The sequence below is a fragment of the Cajanus cajan genome, chromosome 8 (assembly GCF_000230855.2).
Source record: "Cajanus cajan strain Asha chromosome 8, NIPB_CcT2T_4, whole genome shotgun sequence".
NCBI lineage: Eukaryota > Viridiplantae > Streptophyta > Magnoliopsida > Fabales > Fabaceae > Cajanus > Cajanus cajan.
Window position 1 is genome coordinate 5,114,958 of NC_138524.1, and position 17,086 is coordinate 5,132,043.

Here is a 17,086-nt window from a genome sequence, read left to right on the forward strand (position 1 = left end):
ATTAGATTGTATTTATAGTTTTTTCAAAATATTTTGTAAATGATAATTAATTTTTTTTTCATGAATATTAGTCCCTAAATTTAATCTATTTTAGAATAAGTTAAATTTAAATTACTTATGTTAGTGAAATATTTGTTTTAAATTATATCATTGATATTGATATCTATAATTATTAATAAAAGAAATATTTTTTTAATAATCATTTTCTTTTCCATTTTTTAATCTTTTTTCTTATTTAATTATATAATAACTTTTTTTATATTTGTAGAGGATAAAATAGAAAAAAAAAAGTGCAATTTTCCGTATAGTTGTTATATAAAGGTAAAAATTGTCTTAGTTCCATTAGTAATAATAATTTAACTCGACAAATATCAAAATTTGATGTGATGGTAATAGAATGCTAAATTTAAACAATAATATATTAAAAAATTAAATTATTTTACATAGAAAAATATATAGTTTCATATTTTTATGTAGTATAACTTACGTTAGTAAATTTATATTTGATTGAAAATAATAGATATTTATCATACTTTATTTATTACTTTATTTTGAATAACTTTTATATTTTGAATTTGATTTGAAATATAAATTATTTTGATTTGAATTTTGTTTTAAGTATAATTTGAATAAAAATATATATGATTTTTTCTGATATTTTTTCCTGAATTTTAAATTCCAATGCTCAAATTATTAAAACCTCATTAATTATAATTACCTTAATTAATATGATTATAAATTTAAATAAAAATGGAAAATATCTATATAACAAAAAATATGAATAATCATCATAATTAAATAATCATCTAGACTATTATAACATATTTCATAAATTAAAATAATAATATATTAATTTAGAAATATCTTAGAAAAATAAAAGTTTATATATATATATATATATATATATATATATTTAAAATAAGTAATATACAATCATGATTGTAACATTACAAGGTTTTAAAATAAAACCAGATGAAAGTAAGGAGCGTTATATTTTCCTTGACTTTGAAAATATACAATAATGATCGGAACATTACAAGGATTTAAAATAAAATCACATGGAAGTAAGGAGTGTAATATTTTACTTGACTTCAAATTTAAGTACGTTAAAACAAAGCCAATAACGATTATTCAGGAATGGTATATCATTTTTATTTTTTTTTTAATCTTGTGACAAGTTTCTCTCGTCTATATTACAGCAATGTAGTTATTGTTAGTTTGAGGAATTTTTGTTACAGAAATCGTTGCATAATTCCAATTTATGAGATTCGGGATTCATATATTTGAAATGGTGGGAGTAAGGGTGTTTGTGAGATAGGTTGAGAATAGTTTATTTATATCTTTACTTGCTCTTAAATAGTCTCTTAAGCTTAATTTAGTGAATTCAAACCCAACTTTAACATTACATATAGTTAATTTTTTTTAAAAAAATTACAAGTACAATTAAAAATACATTTTATAATGTTAAAAGGTATATTTTATTACATATATTTCAGGATAAATAATATTAATATAAATATAATATCATATTTAATTTATTAATCAAAAAGATTATATTATGGTAAAAATATATTTTTTATTCTTTATATTATTTATTAGTATCAATTTAGTCTCACTTTAATTAATTGAATCAATTTAGTCTCGCATCTTTAAGTTGTATATAAATATTTAACCTTCTGTTTCTTCTATTTAAATACTTAATGAATGTGACATATGTCATATCATCATATCATGTATGTTAAGTATTTAAACGGAAGAATGAAAGATCAAACATTAATATATATTTTAAAAATATAAAATTAAATTGATTCAATTAATTAAAGTGAAATTAAATTAATACTTATAAATAATATAAGAAAAAGAATATATTTTTACCTTTATATTATCGAGAGTCGAGAGGAGCCAAAAAGATGAGCTAAATCCATATCGAAACTACTTTGAGTCTAATATTTGAAATTGGAACTCATCAAAATTGTTTTGAGTCGGGACATAGAACATCCCTAAGCTTTTTATCACCATACCCGTGGAAGTCGAACGTTCTCGGTCTTATCGCATAAAAGAAAAATCATAAATATTATTCAACATTTTAAGTTTTAACTTAAAACCTTTTCTCTCTCTGCAGCAAAAAGTTCATTCATTCTCCGTTCTAGGGTTTTTTCCGCTCTCTCTTCAAGTTTGGTTCATTTCTGAGTGGCAGGGAACTCTTGTGTTGGCAATGCCGCTTCCGACGAAACCAACGAGGGAGTCCGACGACTCGTCGATTCCCTCGAACAACCTGTGGGTCGGAAACCTGGCGCCGGACGTCACCGACTCCGATCTGATGGAGCTCTTCGCCAAGTACGGCGCACTCGACAGCGTCACTTCGTATTCCTCTCGCAGCTACGCCTTCATCTTCTTCAAGCGCGTCGAAGACGCCAAAGCCGCTAAGAACGCTCTCCAAGGCACCACTCTCCGCGGCAGTTCCCTTAAGATCGAATTTGCCAGACCGGTTCGTCCTCATCTTTCTCCTCTCTTACCTTTCGCTTTCTCTCACCGTTCTTGTATTCTTCTTCTTCCAATTAACATATTATTATTATTATTATTATTAATGCGTTCTAGATTTTTGTTATTCTGTATCATTTTCTCTCGTTGCGGTTTGCTTCTCGAAATTGCTCGCATGCATGCACAAATCTCAATTCAAATCTCTAGTTTCGACAGTTTTCGTGTGTGTGTTTGGTGTCACCGGTTGGAAAATCGATTTGCAAAATTGATTCAGGGCGAAATTGATTTTGAATAAATTAGAGAATTGGTTTTAGGTTAAATTGATAAGGATTGGTTGATTTTACTCTGAAAGTGATTTTTGAATAAAGTTGTTTTAGAAATTGACAAGAATTGGTTGGTTTCTGTGTGAAAGTGATTTTAGTGTGAATTTTAATCCAATGCAGAAACTAATTTGGCTAAATCGATTTTAGCTGACCATAACCTACATTACAGTCGATTATGGATTATGATATACCAAATGCACAAATCGAGAATTCGTTTCACACACAAATAACGAACGAGTGGTGCAAATTCGTTGTTTAGGGTTAGGGTCGATGTGCAGTGTGCTGGGATTTTACGTTGAGCGAAATCCTTGATGAATTAATGGTCTTGTTGTGATTAAAGACACTAATTGCAAATGCCTAACTATGAATATTTTCAATTTCTTAAAAATTAACGGATGACGTAACTCTTGTTCTGTTAACTAATATTCACAAATCAAAAGGAATCCTGAAAGCTTGTTTGGTGATTCTTTTTTCAAGTCACTCAACTTTGGTTCTAAAACGAAGGGTTAAAATGTTTAAAGATGCAAGTACAACTATGTATCGCAAGAGGCGACGACGTTGTAGAATTTTACTTCACATAAACCGATACGAAACTAATTTTGTTATCTAATAAGAGATAACCTTAAACGTATATTGACCATAGAAATGTATGTGCAAAAATCGACTTCAGTGGGCCAATATACGAGCATGTCCAGCCTTTGTGCGTGCGGCTCTTTTATTTATTTTTTAAAAAAATTATTTTTCGTCATGGGAAACAACTCTTAAAAGCATTGGTTGTAACCGTGACATGCAAAATGACGTAAAACAACTTTTAAAGCAACTTGATCTGTGAATGTAAAAAATGTAATGCCTTGTAGGATATATACACCACGGATAAGCAGTGGGGGGAAATATTTCTTATCTTCTGATCATAAATACAAAGCATATTGCCAAAGAACAATGCCTTGTAATTTGTTGTCCTGAAACTTCTGAAATTACATGGCTAGAATAAAAAAAAATATAAAGTTCCGATCTGGCAGCGCGAACACAAGTTTTAGCTAAAACAAAATAATTCACTCCAATAAAATCTTTCAAATTATCAGTTAAGAATAATTAGTAGGTTGAAAGTATTTTATTAATAAGCGAGCATCATGTAGGCAACATAGTAGATTGATTTTGGAGATTTGAAATTGGAATATTTATGAAAACATTAATCAGCACCTAAAATTTATGATAAGAACATTTTAAAAACAATATGCGTACAATAGGGAAGAGTGCTGTTTGAAGTCTGAATTGCAGCATATCTGATGTTAGATTTAGAAACGCACATAATGGTATTATAGAATAATGCCTTTTGAGGTCTGAAAATGCATTGCTTTGATTTTCTCCATTTAATTACAACTGGTTTCCCTTTGATTTTGCACAACTACACTCTTCAGTTCGGCTCCTCACTGTTGTGTGAGGTGACGGCACCTAGCTGTTATGCACAATGCATTATTTTAGAAGAAACTTACGTTGCTGCGAAAACCTGAGCTATTACTAGCCATCAAAGAACTTTATATAGCTCAGACCTGCTTAAAAAAAAAAATTGCTACCCCCTTCAAAAAAAGTAAAAATCATCAAATAAAAAAGAAACTAAAAGACAGATAATTTAAAACACCGGTGCAACAGTAGTATGAACATTAATTGTGCTTTAGTAGTGTATATGATCTATATTCAAATAATCCAAACTGCAGCCTGATGTTTGATTATAATGGACGCCCTTTATATTATAATAAACTGTTAAACTCTAAACCCTTTATATTCAAATAATCAAGAACTTGGAACGTGCCTAAATTTCCCAACTGGACCTGTTGAAAACATTGCTCTTTATTTGAAAATTGAATAAGGTGCTGGAAATAAAATGTATAGAAATAATTACAAATAAAACGCTAACTCTAAATTTTGCAGCTGTATGAAAAAAGAGCGTTTGATATAATCAATCATACAAAATGGATATCCGGTTCTTAATTTTTTCTTGTATTATGATATTATGATTTTGAAAGATGGAATTCCAAAAACATTGGAATCTTGCAAAAAAAAAAAAAAAATAGAAAGTGCAAAACGATTGGTGTTGTGGTGGTAATGTCCTGTATTATTTGTAGTGAAAGCAAAAAATGGTTTTAGTCCTTAAATCTAAGTGGAACTTCTGCAAGTATTACATTGTTAGCTTTGGGTTGAATTACTAATACTCGAGTATATATAATTATTTGAACTTTGAAGCGAGGTTGTATCATGTCATATTTTACTATATAATGCTTAGTATTCTTTCATCTTTTTTAGTTTAATTTATTGACCTAGACATTTAACATTCATCTAGAATTAGAAATAATGAAACACAATTCTTTCTTTCTTTACGCAACTTGTATTATTCTTTCACCTTTGATGTCTACACGATCAGAGTAATAATTTAATTGAGTTCACTTTTTAGTTCCTACCATTGGATGAACTCTGTTCATGTGATAACGTAACAGATGATTGCTCTTTATTGTTCCATTCTTGGCCAAACCAAGATGTCACTTTCTTTTCATTAGTTCAACTGGGAAATTCGTTGTAGGAGTGCCTTTGAATGCTTTGAAGCAAAAATAAACTGCTTAAAATAGATGCAAAATGTTTCAACTGTAATGTTCTTGTTTCTTTATATAAATTTCTGTATGTAGACTGTAGAATTTGTATCTTTCTAAAGTGTGTATAAATTACGCAAAAATCATGTTCTCAGGCAAAGGCATGTAAACAGCTTTGGGTTGGTGGTGTTAGCCCAGCTGTTTCAAAGGAAGAATTGGAAGCTGAATTTCGTAAATTTGGTAAAATTGAGGACTTTAAGTTCTTCAGAGATCGTAATACTGCATGTGTTGAATTTTTCAATTTGGAAGATGCTACTCAGGCCATGAAGATCATGAATGGGAAACGAATTGGTGGAGAGCATATTCGTGTTGACTTCCTTCGGTCACAATCAACAAAAAAGGTATGTTTATACTTTTAGATGTTCTGGTTTGCTGTTCTTCCATTTCCTTCTATTATTCAATTACCTATCAGTACACTCATCCTATGCCTTGGGATAGGACCTATAGAGTGATGACAATTAGGTTAGTGGGGAGTGACTATTTGGTTTGAAAATGACAAACCTGGCATTTTATTTCATGCATTAATAAATGATCCATATTTGACTATACCATTTGTAAAGTGTAATTTGTCTGATAATGCAAACTATTTTGTCTGATTGCTTTTATTCTAGAATTGGTGGTTTGGGTTGTTTCAATTTTATGTTGTTTTCTCTCTGTTTGCATGTTATTTTGATGTTGTTAATGTTTTCTTTGCTGATTGCTGTAGGATCAGCTTGATTATGGACAATTTCAAGGAAAGGGTTTGGGGCCTACTGATGCTTATTCTGGACAGAAAAGACCACTGGTCAGGGTTCTTTCCGATGTGCATCTAATTACAAGTTTATCACTATTGTATTTGGTCCTGCTCATCGGTTTGTCATTGCCTTGTTGGATGTAATGTGTTGGTTTAACAAAGACAAGCCATGATTTAGATAAAACTCACTATTTAGACAAGCATATACTGCATAGAAAATGTTTAATGTTTTCTGTATACCTGTGGCTTGAATTCTTTAGTTCTTATAAATACTTTTTCTTGTTTCAACAGCATTCACAGCCTCCAATGGGGAGAAAAGGTGATGGTCAACCGAGTAATATCTTGTGGATTGGTTATCCTCCTGCTGTTCAGATTGACGAGCAAATGCTTCACAATGCCATGATTTTATTTGGTGAAATCGAGAGAATAAAGAGTTTTCCTTTGAGGAATTATTCAATTGTTGAGTTTAGAAGTATTGATGAAGCTCGGCGTGCAAAAGAGGGCCTTCAAGGACGCCTTTTTAATGATCCTCGAATAACAATTATGTATTCGAGCAGTGACATAGTGCCTGGCAATGATTACCCTGGTTTTTTCCCAGGAAATAATGGGCCGAGACCTGACATATTGCTGAATGAGCACGCATTTCGACCTATACAGATGGATGTATTTAGTCATAATCGTCCAGTGGCTCCTAATAATTTTCCTGGACAGTTACCACCTAGTGGTATTATGGGACCAAATGTACCATTGCGACCTTTTGGTCCTCATGGTGGTGTTGAATCTGTTATTTCTGGCCCTGATTTTAATGAGATTAATGCGCTCCAGAAATTTCAGGATGGTAGCTCCAAGAATAACATGGGTCCAAACTGGAAAAGGCCATCTCCTCCCGCACCTGGGATGCTTTCTTCTCCTGCACCAGGTGTCAGGCTTCCAACAAGATCAACCTCTGGTGCATGGGATGTACTTGACATAAACCATATCCCAAGAGATTCTAAACGTTCAAGGATAGATGGACCTTTGCCTGTTGATGATGGCCCATTTCCTGTAAGGAATATGGATGATCGTGGGTCAGCTCTAGAACAAACGTATGGGATTGATCCAGCTATTGATGGAAGTGGTTCTGGTCCATATAGAAACGTTCAAGGAAGGAATCACCTGGGTTCAGTCAGCTCAAGGATTACAGCTGGAGGACATGGTTTCGGCCAACCTGATATTGATCATATATGGCGTGGAATTATTGCCAAAGGGGGAACTCCTGTTTGTCATGCTAGATGCGTCCCTATTGGGAAAGGAATTGGGACTGAGCTGTGAGTATAATTTTATCTGTCTTCAATCTACTTCATTCACTCTCATTGCTAGCAAGGTGCACATGAAGCATATTCTTCTTGATGATTATATTATATTTACTGGTTTGTGTTGCATGCTTTCTTGTGTATCTTTGTTCTTTTAGTGTATCATCAAGAAGAATTGTGTTTATTTTTCTTATATCTTCTTTCTGAAATACCTATTCTTAATTTTTGTTTTTTTTTAAATATATTTTTGGTAAATATGCTAACTGGCTTGCTCATTTTTTTCTAATAAGAAACAAATGGGTGCTTAGTTTTTGGACACTTTTTCCTTGAAAGTTCTAGAGTTGTTTCCTAATGGTTGAAATCTATTCCTATCTTTAGGGCACTGTTTTTGATGTTATAATTAAAGTTTGTTTTGTTCATTTGCTGCAGTCCTGATATTGTTGATTGCTCAGCTAGGACGGGATTGGATATTCTCACAAAACATTTTGCTGATGCTATTGGTTTTGATATTGTTTTCTTTCTGCCTGATAGTGAAGACGATTTTGCCTCATATACTGAATTCCTTCGCTATCTTGGTGCGAAAAATCGAGCTGGTGTTGCCAAATTTGTTGATAACACCACGTTATTCTTGGTGCCTCCTTCTGATTTTCTTACTAAGGTTTTGAAAGTTGCTGGACCTGAGCGTTTATATGGTGTGGTTCTTAAGTTTCCACCAGTGTCAAGTAGTGCACCGCTGCAACAGCCACCACATTTGCCTATACCTCCCCCTCAGTATATGCAGCAGATTCCCCCTTCACAGACTGAATATGGTATGATTCCTATGAAAGAGGAACAGGTTTTGCCGATGGATTATAACAGGTCGTTGCATGATGATTCTAAGCATCCTGCTAAACCAGTCTATCCACCTGCTGGTGGCCCCCCTTCAGTTCAGTCTGTGCCTCAAGATTATGCTCCTAATACTACTAATGTTGCTGGGTCTCAGGCTGGAGTTGCATTAACTCCAGAGCTTATTGCAACTTTAGCTTCTTTACTCCCTGCACAATCATCTGGCACTGATGGTGCCAAGTCAGCAATAGTTTCCTCAACCATGAAGCCTCCATTTCCTCCAGTTGCACCAAATGATGGAAATCAATCACATTTATGGAAACAGGACAACCAAATTGCAGATCAATCCACTCATCCTCCTCAACAACTGAGGACTATGTATAATGTTCACAATGCTCATTATCAGCCTTATCCACCAGCATCTGCTCCTGCTGGTAATGCTGCTCAAGTAGTTTCAAGCAGTTCTCATATTCAAGATACTGCTGCCAGCCTGCAGCAGCAAGGTGCTGCTTCATCAAGACACATGTCAAATTTCATGATTCCTACTCAAAGTGGCCAGGTAGCAGTATCTCCCCATGCCAATCATCATTATCAAGTTGAAGTCTCCCCCAACAATCAGAAAGGCTTTGGAGTGGGGCAGGGAACAGATGCCTCTGTTTTATACAATTCTCAGGCTTTCCAGCAACCTAATAACAATTCTTTGGCTTTCCAGCAACCTAATAATTCTATTGCCTTTTCTAATCAAGTTACTAGTGCTAATCCTGCACAGCAGCAAACAGCCATGCCATATACAGTGGACCAATTAAACTCAGAGACCCCCAATCAGCAACTTCCTAATTTTGGAGTCGGTCAAGGCACATCAGAAGTGGAGGCTGATAAGAACCAGAGATACCAGTCAACATTACAGTTTGCCGCCAATCTTCTTCACCAAATACAGCAGCAGCAGCAGCAAGCCCCAGGAGGACATGGTTCAGGAATTCAACAATGAGAACTTTTTTCTGTAAGTAATCCTCCCATGACTAACTTTTTCTTTTGTATATGATCCTTGCTTTTCACTAACCTACATTGAAATATTTAATTCACATATGCTGTTTCTGATCATATGTTTATTCTTTATCTAAATATTTTTTGTCATTGATGTCGGGATATATTCCACGTGACTTTCTGGCTGCATACCTTAGTTGCAAATGATCTTGTGGGTTCTAAGCTTGAAATCCTGAAAATTTAAGACACAGGAAATTTAGAAATCTTAAGCATATGAACCTTCAAAGACATTATAAGCACATAAAAACAAATTTGTTGGAAAGTCTCATCCAGTGTTTTAAGGGGAGTACTATCTTAGAACAGGTTACTTGTTTTGTTTAGGGCATTTGAAGAGAAAGTGCAACTGTGCAATGCTATAAATCGTTAGTTTCTTAGATAATTTGGAATTAGGGTAGCTGTTGGGTAGCTGCCAATTAATAAAGCATGGCTATTGTATTTTATTCAGACTGAAACATTAACAGAAATTCGTGCAGTTCCCTTTGATCTCTCTATCCTTTTTGTTCGGTTCTTCTTCCCTCTCCCCTCTTTCTTTCTCTTTCTGTCTTTCTGTTTCTTTCTCTTTAGCACCTAAATCCCATATCTAGTCTAATATTATTGAAAATTTGTCCTTTTAAAATTGATGTGTGACTAATAACTGTACACATTGTTTCTCTCCTCCTCTCTAGTTCTTCCTTCTCCCCCTCATTTTCATGAATCTTGATTTTTCAACGTGTGATATAATTAATGCAAGGTAATTTGCCTTCAAATATTAACAGTTTTACAAGTTAACTGTCTACCAACTACCATATCATATTAGGGTGCCATATGTTTTTCACCTTTTCCATATTGTGATATTAGTAAAGTTGTGTATATTGCACAGCCATAGGCTGGCTTCCCTCAGTTTCTTTCCACATGTCTCTGTTGTAGCTCTTTCTGATGATGGTGTTATATGTGGGTTGTGTTCAGTTTTTTGCCTGACCCAGCCCTGACCCTGACAATTCTGGGGAATGATATCTTGTAAACTAAGTAGTATCGCATCTTTCGTAGTGTTCTTCATGGGATTAGGGTTTGAGTATTGAGCCACTAGTTTTTGTCATTGAACCACTTCAAACTCTGGATTTCTCTTGTTTTCTGCTGCTTGTCTTCTTGTTATAACTTGGTAACCTGTTAAGTCCCCTTGCTAAGCTTTTGTTCCTTTCCCTCATCATCTAGATATCCTTGATTGCTTCATATTGTAGTCATCTGGCTACCTGCTGGAAAGTTTTCTTGTGGCATGTTGGAAATACTCGTGATTTGAATGTAGCAGAACCTGTAATTTCTTACTCAATTTTGGCTGTGTCTGAGTTTGATATTTTCATCCGTAAGGGTTTAAAGAAATTCATCCTGGTTGGCTTTGATCCAGTTATTCATTTTTGAACGGTAGACGTTAGATGTTTTACTGTGAAACATGTGAAATCAATTTGCACTTTCTCTTCAATGCCGTTTCACGATTTTTTAGTGTAAGATGTATAGCTGGTTTGCAATGACAGTCTAGTCATCATTTGTTATAGGGAGGAGGAGGATCTGTTAGGTTTCTGCTTTAGAAACCCGATTCATAATGTGGTTATTTGGTCCTTATGGGTAAATAAGTTGTTTTGTATCTTTAGTATAACTCTCATCTAATATTTCTGCATTACTTGGTATGTTTCTTCAACTGACTTACTTCAGATATCAGTAAATTTTGTAGCAATCCTTATGGTGTATTACTGTTCTTCATTTCTGCCTCTGATTCATGTCTTAATGTTTCTTTGTTTTCGTTATCGTAATAATGTGTACATTTTCAGTTTGGTTGAATATGTTCATAGATACTAATTATGTGACAAAAACTTCACATGGTAATAGCTTATTTTCTTTTAAGTTTTGTATCCTAGTAATTTTTAGCTGTAGACTTTGATCTTATCTTCTCTCTTCACCCCCTGAAAGGTAGTTTTTAGGCTTGGTAATTCAGTCACTCACTATAACTTATTTTATTTGTGAATTGTGAGGTGTAATTTCCACTTTGTAAGAATATCGAATGTGCTTCTAAAGATTATGATAAGATACTTGCTGATTAAATTTGTAAATTTAGAGTTAACTTTGTTTACTTCTTCCCTAGCTAACCATAATCAAAGAATTGGTAGATCAAATAAACAAATTTTGTGCCACCTACTAATTGTAGTTTTCCACTAATTTTCCCTATGGTTCTTTCGAAATTGCAAATTTGCAATCACCCTATAACTTACTATGACTTGTGAGGTGTAATTCCCACCGAGAAAGAATGTTGTATGCGCTTCTACTGATCAAGTGAAGACACTTGCTGATTAAATCTGTAAATCTAGAGTTAACTTTGTTTACTTCTTAGCTTAACATAATTAAGGATTAGTATATCGAATCAACAAATTTGGGACATTTAGAAATTGTAAATTTTGCTTAGGGATATAAAGATTAATGATCTCAAGATCTTGACATGGATTGAAATTTATAGGAACCGTGAATCTAATCATATTTGGTCCATCAACTTGGTAAATAGTATTTTTTTAACAGCCTAGCTTATGAAATTTCGGACAGGAAACTTATGCTAAAAACTTTAGGTCGTACCTGCACTACTTAAATTTAACAATCGTGTGCTAAAGCTATACTCAACCTTTTACCTTCTAATATGAATACCAACTTCACGTAGTAAGAGTAGCGTCTATTCTTAGGAAAAGTTGCCAGGCATGCTATGGAAAGGTGTCTGCTTCTCTTTAATAAAATGCTATGGAAAGGCGACAGAAATTTATCATCGTTAGAGGGATAATAAACACTTAATTTTAAGCATTCTTATGAATGTTCTGTCAATCCTGATGGTTTTGTTCGAGACATTGGGAAAAAACAGAGCCCAAAGCACATGGGCTTGCTGTTCCAGTGGTGGGGTAAGTTGTAAGTCCGTTAGATATTATTTCAGGTGAAAATTTAACATGGTAAACTATTTCAAAATAAAATTGAATGATAAATTTAGTTAAAACTGCTTCATGTCCTTGATTATGCTATTCCTGGCAAAGCTATCAGACTAGTTTTAATTTACTTGATTAAACCTAGGAAAACAGGGTCTGACTGTAGATATTACATAAAATAGAAATATCTCATTTGTTATTCAGTCAACTGGAATGAGCTATGAGCTAGTTTTGGAATAAAGGATGCGAAACATTAAAATTTGTGTTATAGTGAGCATTGCAAATTTACTATCATCCTAATTTGACTTTGGGGTCCTGGTTTTGTTCCACATCTATCGTTATCAATGTCTTTTTTCAGAACAGATTGAAGGAATCAGCACAATAAAATTTATCTTGATATAAAATTTGAGGAGCGTTTGTTAATAGAAATATACCAAAATCTTTAGAACTACTTTTCAACACGAATACTATACCGTATTTTTCTAAAGAATGAAGATAGGGATGTTAATAGTTAATGGCTATAAGTGTTGAGTGCCATAGTGCAGGGTATTCACACTTATTGCTGCCCCCAATAATGCGTAAATTTGTCATATTACACCAGTTACTAATCTGAATCCGAAGGACTTCTTTATAGTAAAACTTAGATCTGGTGAGGCTGAGAAGTGGGAAGAGTTATTGATATAGATTCAAAGCGATCCATTAAGTTACTGATGCATGCGATGCTTCATTACATGGTTGGTCTTCAAAATTTTGACTGCATGAATAATGATATTAAATTATGACTCAACAATCTGCCAATATTAACTTTTTAAATGGCCATAAATACGTTAGGGTCTTTATTAGTAGTACGATGTGATTTTATTATATTTTTTATTTTAAAACATTTTTCTTATTTTCTCTCCTTGCCTAGCCTGTCAAGTAATCACCTATTAATTATACATGCATATTTCTTTAAAATGGTGATAACAATGTAACCTATGTATGTGCAAAAATATTGATTTTGATTCATAATGGTTTTATGAGCCTCAAATATAAATCCATCATTGTTTTTGTGTTTTGCGTTAAGGTTAAGGTGGCTTCTGCGCAACGTGATTATATCTTAATGATATCATTTTTTTTTCTCCTATTCTTTATGGACGCGTAGGTATCGATCGTGCTTAGGGAGATGCATGGCACAAAGGTGATGGCAACTTGGCGATTGTTCTACAGCCATTTCTATTTAATCATTTAGCATAGGAATTAGGAACTCTCATTTATCGCCAACATACTCTTTCCTTTTTAACATCTTTGTTAAAAACTTTGCTAAAAACTACAAAGGTGCGAGGTTGGTTTTTTGTTGATACTGGTTAGTGTACATAACAAATATCGTCTCAGATGTTGTTCCAACTGATGTTGTTCCAACTGGAGGGAGTTTTTTTGGGCTACCTACGTGACGGTGGGAAAAACTGTAACCAATTGTAGGTCTAATTTGGATTTCAATATTCGTTTTTTAGTTGTTATGTTGTCGTGTTACTTTGGATAGGGAATCACGTAAATTCTAGGCTGTCCAAATTAGTGTTTGGCCAAAAAAAAAAATGTTAATGATAAAGTTTATTTAAATAATTTATATATTTAAAAAGAAATTAGTCTTTAAGAATATTTTCACTGCAGAAAAAAAACTCTTTTTACAAGTCCAAAAGAATGTTTATATACGTAAATGTCAAGTCCAAATCTGTATGCTTAAAATTGAAATTTTATTCAAAAGATGTTAGTTATCATACTGATGGGGATGCCATGTAATGTATCATGTTTTATTTTATTTTTAAATGTTAAATCAATCAATTAAACTTTCTTTTTGGAAAAAGAAAAAAATTAACATCAGAAAATAATTGTGCACCCGCGTGTGTAAGCAGTTTATGCCATGTATTATGTTTTATTTTATTTGTAAATGTTTAAATCGACCAATCAAACTTTTTTTTTTTGGAGTAAGAGAAAAAGATTAACATCAGAAAATAATTGTGCACTTGTGTGTGTAAGCGATTTGTAATCAACTTGTGAACTTGATTTAATAATGTGTCTGAATGAGGAACGAGGAATATTACAAATTTAATAAATTTAAAAGTATTTTAATTTTAATTTTTATTATTTTTTAAATATTTTATTTGGATAAGTTAAATTAAATTTTTAATTTTTAATTTAGATATGACAAATGGATATCTAGATAAAATTAATTTTAAACATGTATATATATAATTTTAAGATCAATTATTATAAAAGTAAATATTGACAAAAATTAAAATATTAAATAATTTTAAAAATTATTATTAAATGATATTTAATTATTTTAAAATAATTTTAAATACTTAATAATTTTAAAAAAAATTATTAATATTTATTATGTTGACTTTAAAAGAAAGGAGATGGAGATAAATAAAATAAAATAAAAATAAAAATAAAATAAAGAGAGAGAGAGAAATCAATTTTTTTTTTAACTCCAAGCTTGTGGTTCAGCGGTAGGGGTTGATCCACGCTTAAGCAAGGTCAGGGGTTCGAATCCTGCCTTGTGTATGCAGCCGCGTTAAATTTTTGGGCCAGCTATCCCACCCTTTGAGGTGCCTCCAACGTAGCGAGGAGATTAGTCACTGCTGTCGGTGGATACTCTAGGAACGAACCAAAAAAAAAAAACTTTTTTTTTTTAAGAATTCAAAATTTTACAATTTTAAATAATTTTATTAATTTTTAAATTTTAAATTCTTTGTAAATTTCTCATCTAAATAAAATATTTATAAAAAAAAAACAACTATTCTATTAAATCCAATTATAACTGACTTAAGTGATGTCCATAACATTGAGTTGGTGATTATAAATATTGGAATTGCAATAACTTAGTGGAGGAGCATGTAACTGACTTATGGTGCTCAGTGACCTTGGAGACATTGAGCATTGTGCAAGCTGGATCATGTTGGTTGTTTTAAGGTCGCTAGTTTATATGCTCTAATTTTCTCCCTCTCCCTTATCAAGATTATTTTCTCCATCTCTTCTAATTATTGACACTCAACACAAACTAACATTTTCATAGGACTATTTGGTATTTAAAACATAGATATAACTCACATTTCTTACAAGGGAAAAATGTGTGAAATATACTTGTAACAAAAAAAAATTATAATTGTAATTAATTTGTTAACAAGGTTGCAAACATCATCCAAACCACATAATATTCTATTAATAAATCAGAGGTGATTAGAAATTTAAACACGATAAACCACCTAACTTTCAAATTCATCCTATTAAAATTGTTCAATAGATTCATCTAAAAAAAACAATATTAGCTCTGCACTTTTATTACTTTAAAACTATTTATTTTGTTTTTTTAAATTAATCTAACATCTAAGTAGTCCAATATTTTGAAATTCACACTAAAGGATTATTAGTAACTCACTTTTTTTTGGGTATATTTATTGAAAATAATTAAATTATGTGTGACATTTTTTAAATTTGAAGAAATTACAATGACAACAACAATATTTAAACTTAGAATCATGTGTATACCACTTCTAACTGCATAATATAATTATATAATTTAAAAAAATGATCATATGAAATATTTGTTAAAAAAAATATAAAATTGTACAAGTCTTACCCATCATTTTATAATTTTTACTCGTAATTTTATTATTTTCAATGAATTTTGATCAAAAGTGTATTGAAATGATAGGAAAAAATAATAATTGTGTATCTTACTAATATTTAACGTTCCCACTAAACATTATTATCAATTTCTTTTAACAAATGTTTCATTAATTAAATGTCAGAATTTTTTTTATCAATTTAACTCTTAAAATATTATTTTCTCTTAATTGGTTCTTAAAATAATATAATTATTTAATTAATCTTAAAAAATATTTAAAAAAATCTTCCAAATAAATTGATGAAATACCAATACTAGTCGATACAAATGATAACACTTTTTTTTATCTTTTAACTAAGTTATACAAGGTTTGAAGCTTAAATTTAAGTATAAAAAAATTATGTTGGAAGAAAAATACTTACTTTGTATACCTTCACAAACTAGTCACTCCTTTTGGAATTGAATATTTTGTACTAAGACTATAGTTAGTAATTACTAAAAAAATATTAATAAATTTTCAAAAAATATTATATTATTTCATTACTTTTAAGAAATAGTGATAATATTTTCTAAGTTGAGTATCTTAGTGACTAATGAATAATTTAAAAAATAAACTAATAATGTGTCACACATGAAAGAGTAAAAAAAATATGTTATATATTACTAGTGTGAAATAATTTCAAATTATTATTTAATCACAAACTATTATGAATAATAAATTATTATTTAGACATCTTATGTAAGTGCATTTCTATTGAATCTTTTAAAGAAAATGTAATGCAGCAATTATTATAATATTTTGCTAAAAATATGTTAAATATTCTTGAAAAAAAAAAGGCTTTAGATTGTCTTATAGTCACAAATATTTTGTAATTTAATGACTTTTAATTATTTTTAAAGTGATATGCATCACTGTGTAAGAAAGAATAAATATGAATTTGAACTGATTCAATTAGTTTATATTAAAAAAAATTTTGGTATTTAGGTCAGATATAATCTAATATGATTAAAATTGGACATTATATAAATTAAGTAGTGAATTTTGTATTTTTAACATGTGACTCGACATGAATTGATCATATAATAATAATAGTATTTTTATTATTCAATAACAAATTTAAAATTTTTGTATCAATAACATTATAACAATTTAACATATTTATTTTATATTAATTAATGCTAATTGTTTGAGTTGATAATAATATA

At 31.2% G+C, this 17,086-nt stretch overlaps 1 protein-coding gene across 1 annotated transcript; it reads left to right on the plus strand.

Moving 5' to 3' along the window:
- Nucleotides 1-1,952: 1,952 nt before the first annotated feature.
- On the plus strand, nucleotides 1,953-13,769 carry LOC109799942 (flowering time control protein FPA). The gene is made up of 6 exons (XM_020360607.3): nucleotides 1,953-2,488; nucleotides 5,542-5,787; nucleotides 6,153-6,230; nucleotides 6,471-7,486; nucleotides 7,901-9,296; nucleotides 13,415-13,769. The coding sequence occupies exons 1-5, from the start codon at nucleotides 2,216-2,218 to the stop codon at nucleotides 9,282-9,284; spliced, it is 2,997 nt and encodes a 998-aa protein (XP_020216196.1). The 5' UTR covers nucleotides 1,953-2,215; the 3' UTR covers nucleotides 9,285-9,296; nucleotides 13,415-13,769.
- Nucleotides 13,770-17,086: the final 3,317 nt, after the last annotated feature.

What these genes read in the sequence shown, in the direction of transcription:
- LOC109799942 (XM_020360607.3), top strand. Translation starts at nt 2,216, where the DNA reads ATGCCGCTTCCGACGAAACCAACGAGGGAGTCCGACGACTCGTCGATT. An exon ending in AGATCGAATTTGCCAGACCG is followed by an intron (nt 2,489 to 5,541) that starts GTTCGTCCTCAT and finishes TCATGTTCTCAG; the next exon opens with GCAAAGGCATGTAAACAGCT. An exon ending in CTGGACAGAAAAGACCACTG is followed by an intron (nt 6,231 to 6,470) that starts GTCAGGGTTCTT and finishes TTGTTTCAACAG; the next exon opens with CATTCACAGCCTCCAATGGG.